Consider the following 11,708-nt stretch of genomic DNA (forward strand, 5'->3'; position numbering starts at 1 on the left):
TTTAGTTTCTGTAGAATAAGTGAATAATGTTAAGAAACCTGCAAAGATTACTTGTGACTCTTCTAAGTTTTACAGAGAACACTTTGACCGTGTTAACACTGGGAAGCATTAATTCTAATCTGATTGAGCAAGTATGTAAGCTAGGAGGAAGAATGATCCAAAGGTTAGGGCACTAGCCTAAGGTGTGGAGACCAGGGTTCAACTCTCTCCAGGACAGACTTCCTGTGTGACCTTGGGCAAATCACTGTGCTTCAGTTCACCGGCTATCTGTAAAATGGGGATAATAGTATTTCCTTACCTCACACGGGTGCTTTGAAAATAACTATATTAAAGATTGTGAGGCACTCATAGAGCCCCCATCACTGTAGTATCTAAGTACCTAAGCCAGATCAAACTTTTACATTGTCACCGGATTTAATTAATTTCAATGAGCATTTTTAAAAAAACGCCTGTTTTGGGGGTCATGTGGCCCCAATCCTGAAAATATTTACATGCTTATAGTTCACGCATGCATGAGTAGTCCCCTAGACTTGAACAGGACTACAGAGATGCTTACAGTTCGACACGCGGAATAAACATCTGCAGCACTGGGGCCTATGATTGTGGCTTCATGTGATATGTTAGGGGCAATTTATCATGATTAGAGGTACATTTTATAAAGGGGAATGAGAGCAATTTATCTTCAAAGCTCTTAATATAATCTTTAGGCCATGGATTCTTGCTATAGAGCAGCTGTAAACAACAAAACAGAAATGACAGAAACCACAGACGTTTATAAGCCTTCGTTCAATTCTAGTGCACTTGGAATTTTTTCCAGAAAATATTGTTCTAGCAAAGTTTAGTTTTTCAGTTTGAGCTTTGCAGTGTAGAAGTATATCATGCAGCTAGAAAACTCAGCATTCTTTGAATTTTAGCATTTGTATTCTTGAATTTAATTTTTTTTTTTTGGCAGAAGTGCATTCCTTAAAGAAGGAACCCATTCCTAATTTATTATTCTCATAATTTGTTGCATAAATAAGATTATTCCACCTCCATACAGCATGTCTAGCTCCTTGGAGTTTTATATATTTTAGAATTTGGGTATTACAATATTCCTTTTCTTCAAAAATGAAGTGTCCAGTAACTTTTTCTGGTTGTTTCTTGTATTTATAAACTGCATAGAAAATAACCTGGACTCTAACCATCACTGTAAGGATTTACCATCGTATGAGAAGTTTGGTAGTTTCTTTTGAGTTGGCAACTCATTCATTATGGAATTAGTTTTGTGTATAAACTGAGCATCCTTAAAAGAAAATAGCTTCAAAATCATCCCACTTCTAGGTATTGCCTTTAATATTAATACCCAGAAAAAAGGGGTGCATGATGTGAAATGCCTATATATATATTTTTTTGTCTGTACTAAATTGTAAAAAGGATTGTGGAGTTAACAGAAAAGTATTTATCCTTTTATCTGTTTGGGTTCAGAATGCAGAGTTAGACCGAAAAGTAAAGTCCTCTCTCATTGGTTGCAATTATCTCCAGACACCACACCCTTTTACGTCTTTCATAGTAGCTTGAACTCTGATTCAGTAGAAGGCTACCTTTTCAGGAAAGGCAGAGAATCTGTCTTTCCATATGAAAAATAACCAAGTCCCAGAATAAGTCACATTACATGATTTGTGAACAGTTGAATGTGGTACTCATTTGGGACAAAATTCACCCCGTGTGCAGATGGCTGATACAAGGACAATGTTCAGCATAGGCACCATGTAAGCACTAAGTAAAACTTGAGTGATGCACAAGATTTTTGCTGTCTGTCTAGGCATAGGTGCCGACTCCATGGGTGCTCTGGGAATGGAGCACCCACGGGGAAAAATTAGTGAGTGCTATGCACCCACTGGCAGCCAAGCTCCCCTCACGCCCCCACCCCACCTCCTCCTCCGCTGAGCGTGCCGCGTCCCCACTCCTCCGCCTACCTCCCAGCGCTTCCCACCCGGCCGCCACCAAACAGCTATTTGGCAGCGTTCGCACCCTCCAGGCTGGGGGGGGGGGGGGGAGAGCAGGAAAGTGGCGCACTCAGGGGAGAAGGCGGGGAAGAGGCAGGGCCAGGTTGGGGATTTGGAGAAGGTGTTGGAATATTGGCAGGGAGGGGACAGAGACTTTGGAGAAAAGGGGTTGGAATGGGGGCAGGGAAGTGATGGGAAAATGTGGGGCCTCATGGAAGGGGTGGAGTGGGAGCGGGGCCGGGGGCAGAGGCAGGGTCGAGCACCCACAGGAAAGAGGGGAAGTCGGCGCTTGTGTGTCCAGGGATTAAATTTCATTCTTGGATAGATACTAGCTGAGATTAGAGTCCAATTTGTCCTTCCACTGCCACCACTCTAAAGGAGGTCTCATATAATACAGTCATTTTATATATACAGTTTAAAGATCTGTGTAGTAACAGGTATATTTTTGTAAGTTAATTGTAAGAATAGGTGCAAAGTGTTCTGATGGAAATGTGGTTTTTCAAGTTTGTGTCCATTTAAACACAGAAGTGAGCCAATAATTAAAAAACACATGCAGAAAAGAAAATAAGAGTTCTCCCTAAAATTCAGTCTCTGCATTTCAGATACCAGTTCATATGGGTAGTTCCTTCTCTTTCTGTGAAAAGAAAAGAGAACATCCAGTCACCACACTTAACTTTTGGTACCTTACCAGACTTGGGCTGTGACATCTCCAGTTGCAACGCTACAGCTCTCAAATAAAGACATGTCTAAGTTAGAAGCATTGTTATAGAAAAGCAATAAACTACTGATTTTTAAGTCCACTGATTTGCTTTTTATTCAAAACACCCCAAGGGGAGAAAAGTAAATCCACATGGAGCTTGTAACAGGCAAATTTTATTCAGACTGACTTTAACTGAGGTGCTGTTGCTAACCAGAAAGGGAGCACAAAAAAGGTAGATGACAACTCTGGAGCAGAGATATTGCTCTTGGCACAACAAGTGGGAATGTAAAGGTACATGGCCTGAACAAGTTCAATAATTAGACAGTTTTCAGGCCTAAGAATCAGTATTTCTGACAAGGATGACTCCACCCTAAAATGCCTCTTTGAAACTAATAGGATTAACTATTTAAGGTCCAATATAGATCACACTCCTGGCAAGGGTAAAGCAAACCGTTTCCTCGAAATCTGACTGGATGCCTACTTGACCACTCCTATCCTATATTCAAAAGGAGATTAACTAAATTAATAGCTTGATATGGATTGTATTTCAGGGGTCTTTAAGAATTAGATGAACAACATTCCTGGGAAGTTGTAGAAAACATTGAGCTTTGATTTTCCAACAAACTGATTTTCCAATGAGATATTATTCCAGGCCTTCAAAGTGAAAATGTCACCTCGGTGGGAAATTCCAGAAGACACACACTGCTAGTCAAAGTATGTCAACTCAGGTTCTCACAAGGAATTCAGTGTGCTATGTTTCTTAATCAGAGGTAATTTTTTTTTAGCTGTATTCCCTCTGCTGTCTCTCTTTAGATTGGAGAGTGGAAAGAAATTCTCTAAGATTAATTAGAAAGAAATATAAGTCATCAGATCTCCTTTAGGTCTTAGTCCAGAAGTTCTTGAAAGAACTTTGTTCCTTTGTAAGAGAGCAATCATTCTAAAAACTAATAGTTTTCATGTCCATACACAATGCACGAGTATTTATATAGCCACCACACTGTACATGTGGTACGATGGTCCCACAAGATAGAATTCAGAGTAGCAGCCGTGTTAGTCTGTATTCGCAAAAAGAAAAAGGAGTATTTGCGGCACCTTAGAGACTAACAAATTTATCTGAGCATAAGCTTTCGTGAGCTACAGCAAAGGATCACATGGTTAGTTGCTATTTATTTTCCCTTATAAATAGGAGTCTTGGCATTCAGAAACCTACTATTGTTAATTAGTAAGCATATATTCCAAACCGATTAACTGGGAAAGTTTTAAAAAGTAATCAGGTAATGTTAATCTCTGTGACATCACAAAGGAGGAAGGAAATAAACATTTAACGGCCTATGGAACTACAGCAGCACTTGCCAGGAGTCTTTTTCCAAGTGGAAGAAAATATCCTTGAGGATTTTCAGTATTGTGAGGGTTAAGTTGTCTAGGAAAGGCAAACCGACTAAAAGTTACATATTTGCACTGTAATTCCAGAGCCTGGAGATAACTCCTCCATTAGCAATGGCTGAGTTTCTCCAGAGAACCACACGTTTACTACCAGCTTTTTATAACACTACAAGTTTGAGTGTGCTAACACTGTCATCAGAAAATATATTCTAGATCCTAGAATGCCTTGACCCAGCTCTCTAGAAAAGCACTTTAGATTCCATGCAGGATGAGGGGTAAGAATTATAATTTTCTAAGATACAGTATCTAGAGACAAAGCTGGCAGCACTTCGGAATTAAAACCACAAGACTTGAGTATGAGTCTGCTACAGGGAATTCCCTTTACCACTTCAAGCCTTAATAGGAAGGCAAGTGTACATACACTTGCCGCAAAGCACCAGGCCTGGGAATCAGGAGACCAGGATTCTATTCTTGGCTGTCCCAGTGACTTCCCACATGATTTTGTGAAAGTCAGCTTCTGTACCTCAGTTTCCATCCCTGATCTGTAAAATTGGTTGAATAAGTCACTCTATTCATACTGTGAGTATTTAACTAGTTTTGTACAGCACCAACTCCTTCGGCAGAAGTGCAAAATATAATTTCCAAGAAGCTTCAATTCTTACCACTTTGCAAAGCAGAAGCCTTGGCTTTTCTGTCTGAAACAGCCATTTTCAGTTCCTTTGTCGCAAGGTCACATGCCACTTAAACCAGCATAACTGAGGCTTCAGCCCTTTGGCGCAAGTGACCATAACAGCACAACATAGTAAACAGACACTACTATAAGCTGGGGAAAGCCTAGGTCACACTTTACATTATTGGTTTTATGCTCTGACATAGATAATTAAGATACTACCAAAAAGTACTAACCAAATTTCAACCTGGAATAAAAAGACGTATGAGCTGCTGCTGAAAGTGACCTTAGAGGTAGAAAAAGGCTAGAAACACCACAGCACAAACCCAGAATCCATTGCTACCGGCTGTTTTACTACTTATTATTTGACAGAAAAAACAACCCGTCATCCTGAACTGATGTTTCATGGTGCAAAAACTATCTTTTATATTCTTTCCAGAAATTTATGAAAGAGGTCATGCTCTGTGGAAAGTGGCAATCAACCTCCTCAGCCAAAGAGCAGTACAGTTTTCTATTGAAATAAAGTTATTTATAGGAAGTCATGCAACTCATTATCTGATTTTTCTAGACATAGGGCTCCAAAACATGTTGCCTATTACATTATAAAAAGTTACTGGTGTTTTTAAAAAAGTAAGTACACTTGGATTAAGTGCCCTTATATTCAACTACTTATAAGTACAAAACAAATTCCATGACATTTAACGGTCAAACCTGCAAATCCTTCTTTTAAAATATGTAGCTAAATTAGTTTAGAATAGAAAAAAATTAAGTAACTGATGATACAGGTAAAATGTGGTTGATTCTATTACATTAAAGAATAACTAATGTTAATATTGCAAGGCTGAGGACTTTTAATTTAATTAAATTTTCAACTTTCAGTACTTGGGCATTTGCAGAGTCAGACCCTTTGATGTCTGTCTGAAGACGCTTTCATCCTTTTCCAAAAGGCAATGAATTATGTTGTCATCTTTGTTGTCATGACCCCCAACATACCAAACCCCAATTTCACACAGTCAAGCCTTAAAAACAGTCTACCTTTAAGAGCAGTCTTGCCAAATAGACAGGTAAGTTTACTTATACATGGCCCCAGTGCTGCAAAGTGAACCTACAATGGCATTCCACATGAAGTAAAGGTCCTATAAGTTCAAATCCTTTTGCATGCTCAGGGTCTATAGTATTTCTAAAGCTGGTAAGGGGTATTTTATCAGTTTAGACAAAAGTTTACTTATCTATCTTTACCATGATGAGCTTGCTCCTCAGCTCCCCCCAATACTGTTTTACTCACTCATGTAACAAAAAAACAAAACACCCACAAATTAGTTCTTCAAAACACATCCCCCTCCATAAATTCATTATTCAAGAAAAGTATTTTATTCAGCAAGCACTCAGTTTTACCCCTTTAAATGGGCAATAATTAAGTTTCCTCAGCCTCCTTGCTAACTCAGTCACTTTCAGAAGTGAAATCTCCTATTCACCATTACACACATTTTAAAATTGTATTTTAGAAATGCGATAAAGTAAATACCAGGCTGTAGAAGAAAACCAAAAGATCTGGTATGCCTTCTGCCCTCCCAGCCCCAAAACAAGAGTTAGCTTTTCTGTGGCGTTCACTTGGCTGGGTCACACAGAAAAGCAAGTTGCTCAGCTCAGGCCTTGGTTTTGTATTGCGTATTCAGTAATGTGCACACACTCCACCTTCTTCCTGGGCTTCCACCTTTTGGGGAAGGGAGCAAAATACTTACCACATCCCACTAAAATCCTTTAGAGAGAGATACTTTTCCCCCCTGCAACCTCCTTTTTCCTTCTCCTCACCCCATGGGTTTTAGGGCACAAAACTAACAGCAGGAACGGTGGGGATACACAAGGGGGGGGGGGGGTGGCTCTTGCTCTCTCCAGGGCCTACACTCCCTTTGTTTAGGGCTCACAGCTTCTCCAACTTCTAAGAAACAGACACGCAGCATAACTAATGAAGTGGTGGGCAAAGCCCCTTTCTCCCCCCATCCCGCAGAATGCCCCCAGGCTAAGAGAGTCGACATTTTCAGCTGAGAAACAGAAAGCAGGGGCGCTGATTCAACACTTTATGAAGGAAAATGAAAGGGGCAGCCCGAAGCAGCCGGGGGGGGGGGGGCAGAAAGAGGGGTTTCTCCCCATCTGTAGGCGGAACGAAGGCAAGGATAGACGAGGCTCTGAAGAAATCAAGCTCCACGCGTAGTGTCTCGCCAGCGGCAGCCCCACTGTGTCTCAGGACCGAGCTCGGAGGACGCTACACAAGACGCCGCTGGCACACAGCTGGCATGCCCCCCGTGTACTGGTTGCTAGGTGCTGTGCCCCCCTAGGCACTGGGTAAACTCGCCCCCGCAGGCGATGGATTCACCTGGGTGCCATATGCTGCTGCCCAATGGGGACGACAGACCCCGGGGTGCTGAGTCACCCCATGCCAGGGGGCCGTGCTCATACCGTAGGGGCAACGGGTACCTCTACCCCCTTCCCGTGGGTGCCAGGCGCCCTGGGCGAGCGCTGCGTGCCCCCGCTCGCTGCTCCCGGCTGAGCGGCTGCCAAGTGCCCCCCTCAGCAGGGCGGGCGCCGCGCCGCGCCCCCTCCCCCAGCGGCCCGGCCCGCACCGTGATGTTGCAGTGGATGGTGAGCGGCGGCGGCGGCGGCGGGCTGCTCCCCGGCGGCGGCGGCAGCAGCACGAACTGGCAGTGCAGCTCGTCCAGCTTCCAGGAGACGATGCGGAAGCGCTCGTGGTCCTTGTCGAAGATGGACTCGAGGAGCTTCAGCTCGGCCTTGAGCCCTGACACCGACATCCTGGCCTCATCTCCGGGCCCGGGCCTGCGCCACCTCGCCTCACGCGCCCCGCGCAGCTCGGCTCCGGCCCGGCCTGACCCGGCCGCGCCTGCTGGGCGGAAGATGGCGGGGAACAGCCTGAGCCGGTGGAGGAAGCAGAAGCGGCGGCGGAGGCAGCTCCCTTTGTACCAGCCTCCAGCACCCTCTCGCACATTTAAAAGGGCAACAGCGGAGCCAGCCACCCCCTCCCCAGCCGTGCTGGGCCGGGCCCACCAGCCACCCCGCCCCACGCAACAGTGCAAGGGCGGCCCCTCCTCGTTCCGCTGCCCTCAGGCAGGGCTCCCTCCACGCGCGGCCTGGCCAGCCCCCTACCCGCCCCCACACACATACAGCCAGACAGGGTCTGTAACCCTCCCTCTCCCCCCACCCCAACTGGAGGGCAGCGTTGGGCCAGCCCCCGACTCACTCCCCTAGGACAGGGTTCACCACACCCACACACACGGGCAGTGCCAACCCATACTCATCCTCCTCCCTCCACACAGAAGGGCAGGGTTCAACCCTCCCCCCCAGAGGGCTGGGTCAGCCTTGCCATCAGATGTCCTCATTCCTCAAGCTGGGGCAGGGTTGGCCCCTTACCCCAGACACCGATTGGGGCAGGACACTTACTCACCCCTATCATGCACAAGACACACACCTCCCACACCAGGGCAGGGCCCACCCAGCCTCCTTGCTCACTTTCCCACCCATAGACCCAGCGGGCAGGCTTGGCCTCCTTCCTCCTATCCCAGATACACAACAAGGCAGGGCCCTTACTCACTCCTAGCCCTGCCCCATGCACACCTCACACCAGGGCAGGGCTCATCCTCCTTGCTCACCTCCCCCCTGCCACTCCCACACCGGTGTAGCTCCAACTCTCTAGTCACTCTCACATGTGCCAAGTCTGTGCCACCCCCTAATCTCCCCCACACACACACACATTCACCAGGGCTGGCCTGCCTCCCTACTTCTCCACACATACACACCAGGGTAAGACTAGCCCTGTACTTACAACCCCTCACGCAGCAGCCACAGGGCAGAATGGGGTCCCTACTTCCCTTCCCGCTCCAAAGACATATATACTAGGTCTGGTCCAACCTGGTCCACTAGATCTGCTACACACATTAGGACTGACCTGACTCCCTACTCCATCCCCATCCACTAGCCCTGACAGCTTCCCACGAATTCCTTGATGCTAACAGCAAAGGGTTGACTGTACTTTTAACAGCAACTCCTATCAGGCCTGACAGACTCACTAGCCTTACCAGCCTCCCAGTCTCTCCCCCAGCTAGGGTGACCAGATTTTCCTATACCGAATACAGGACACCTAGGAAATTACTCATATTCAGGCAAGTTCAACGACAATCAGAACTATGCAATACAGACATTCAAATTAACATCAAGTTGACTGAACCCCCATTAAAAAAATACTGTGTAGGTGGACTCTTTTTATTTACCTTCTTATCTTTAAGGCTTTAGGGTTCACACAAGGAGAGGTGACACACCCCTACCCCCCACACACACACACTCCTGTACATCTCTCACATGGGGGGGTGACTGACAGAGCCGAACCTACTCTCCGCCCTCTGTGTCTGGCTGGGCCCCCAAGATGGACCCACCTCTCCAGGTACCTGGCACCGTGTCTTGTTGATGCAATCCGTGGGGGGCACACAGGGTTGCATGTCCCCCCCGCCCCCGATTTCTACCAGGGTTCACACCAGAATGTGGCCAGCAGCAGCCTTTCAGCACTGTGCAGGAGGGAAGGGACGGGAGCTACTTCCAGTCATGGGGGGGTGGGGGGAAGGGATGACCTGGCCCCTGTCTTTGCAGAGCTCATCTCTTCCTCCTCCCCCTTCCCCCTGTGGCTGGAAGCAGCTTGTCCCTTCCTGCCTGCATAGTGCTGAAAGGCACCTAACACCTCCAGGCTGCTGCTAGCCACCGAAATAACCCAGTCGCCTCCTGTCCCTTGGCTACAGCACGGGCACGAAGGAGTTAAGCCCTAAGGATGCATTGTGCACCAGGGCCCAGGAAACCTGACTGCAGGGACTTCAGCAAACCAGGCCAGAGAGAGGCTCAGCAGGGGAGGGTGCCGAAGGGATGGAGCAGACCCATGCTCCCTGGGGGAAAGACCCAGGGCAGGGGGTTGGTGGGAAGAGAGTGCTAAGCCCCTGCCCCGGGGGGCTGCAGTGGAGACTGCAGGTTTAGGGCTTGAACAGGCTAGAAATTGCTCCCCCACTCCCCTGGCACCCCAGAGCTTAGCTGAGGGGCAGAGAGGCTTCCCCGTGCCAGCACTGTGTGGGGCTTTGGCACATGCAGGGCTTGGCTCCTTCTGGCCAGCGCCCCAGGCTGGAGGGTCTTGGGCTTTCCTGGGTCACCAGCCCAGGCAGAGGCAGTGGGGAAGGAAGGAGCCTGCCGGCCAGGCTGTTAGTGAGCTGAGCACTCTGACCCAGGGCTGGTTCTCCACACAGCTCTGGGAATGGGACGCACCCCACTGGGGAGAGGGGTGGGGAATGGAGGAGCAGCAGGGCTGGGAGTGGCGAAGGGGCAAAAGCAGGGAGAGGACAGTGAGAGGGAGAGCACATAAAGGGCTGATGGATGGGCAGCAGAGGCGACACATAACTAGCTGCTGCCTGGCGCCTGCCTGCACTCACCAGCCCCTGCAGTGCACAGCCAGTTCTGGCCAGAAATGGGACGGGGGGGCAGGGCCCTGCTGGCCGAGAGCTGGCATGCAGCGGGGGCCATAGGCGCCAACTTCTCCTGGCACTGGTGAGTGCTCAACCCCCCCACCCCTGCCCTATTCCAACCCCTTCCCCAAAGTCCCCGCCCCAACTCCGCCCCTCCCTGCCCCATTGGACTCCTTCCCCAAATTCCCGCCCTGGTCCCGCCTTTTCCCCGCCTCCTCCCCTAAGCATGCTGCATTCCCGCTCCTCCCTTCTCCCTCCCACAGCTGGTTACACCGCAAAACAGCTGTTTCACAGCGGCAAGCACTGGGGGGAGAAACGGGACATGGCGCACTCAGGGGAGGAGGCAGAGGTAAACTGGGGAGGGGAGGTTGGTTGCTGGTGGGTGCAGAGCACCCACCAATTTTTCCCTGTGGGTGCTCTAGCCCCGGAGTACCCACACAGTCAGCACCTATGGCAGGGGCTACACTGACAGACCAGCTGGGGGAGTGCCGAGCCCCGCTACCAACCTTGCACAGCCACCCTCATCATCGGCCACTGGAACCCCCACTCACTGCTGGTGGGAAGACGGCTGGCAAGCAGGGATCTGGCCAGCAGCAGGATCCGCCAGTACTGATAGGGGGAGACAGAAAATACAGAACAATTTGCCTGCTTTTAAGAAAAAGTCAGGACATGTGTAGGAGGTCTTAAATATGGGACTGTCCCTTTAAAAAAGAGACGTCTGATAACCCTACCCCCAGCCATCCCTGCTCTGCTAATCCCACCAGGTTGCCAATTTTCCTTTAACTGCTCCCCCACTCACACACACACACTCTGCTGGGCTGATTCTGCAAGCTTCTCAGTTACCCACCCTCCACCCCATCCTGTTCTACTCATTAGCAGGTTTTCAGTTATCCTTTAGTAAACAGAGTTATTGTTGTCTAACATAACATGTTTGTTTCTCCCATTGCTTTCCCCATCCCCTCAAAAAGCCCAAAATCTTCCTTTCTCAATGGACTTTAATTTTGCTGGGAAAGCTGCAGTTCTTATTTTATGTTGATTTCACTATCCCATTCATTCTCTAGTCTTCCAAAAGGTTCTCCAGCATAAGCAGGGAAGTAAAGGTCTGAAATTTTGAATGAAAAAGGGTCTGACACCAAACTACAAACTATGAGCTCAATTTTGTAAGGCGATGAGCACTCCAGCTGTTATCAAGCAAAACAGCTGTGCACCTGGCTATCTTTAATCATATAAGTAGTCCCATTGAACTCCAATCAGATTAGGACCAGAGTGCTCAACACCTTTATATCCCTCCGCCACAGATATGTCTTCAGCATATAGAGCAGCATTGAACTAGTACCCTGCACGCTTCTCTACATTAACAAGACAGGGCAATGTTGGCCAAAAGCAAACCCATACTTCTAAAAAGGTGGCATGGGCTCTTTTAGCATCCAAAGTGTGGACAGGACCTATATTTTTAGGTTCAT

At 47.9% G+C, this 11,708-nt stretch overlaps 1 protein-coding gene across 1 annotated transcript in view; it reads right to left on the bottom strand.

Annotated features, from left to right (window-relative positions):
* Window positions 1-7,706, bottom strand: part of UBE2Q2 (ubiquitin conjugating enzyme E2 Q2) — a 75,516-nt gene extending 67,810 nt beyond the window's left edge. Inside the window, exon 1 of the mRNA XM_074966070.1 lies at window positions 7,360-7,706. Within this exon, the coding sequence (XP_074822171.1) occupies window positions 7,360-7,545 (186 nt within the window). The 5' untranslated portion in view covers window positions 7,546-7,706. The remainder of the gene's footprint in view (window positions 1-7,359) is intronic.
* Between the last annotated feature and the right edge of the window lie 4,002 nt (window positions 7,707-11,708).

This window comes from Natator depressus, chromosome 10 (genome assembly GCF_965152275.1).
Source record: "Natator depressus isolate rNatDep1 chromosome 10, rNatDep2.hap1, whole genome shotgun sequence".
NCBI classification, from domain to species: Eukaryota; Metazoa; Chordata; order Testudines; family Cheloniidae; genus Natator; species Natator depressus.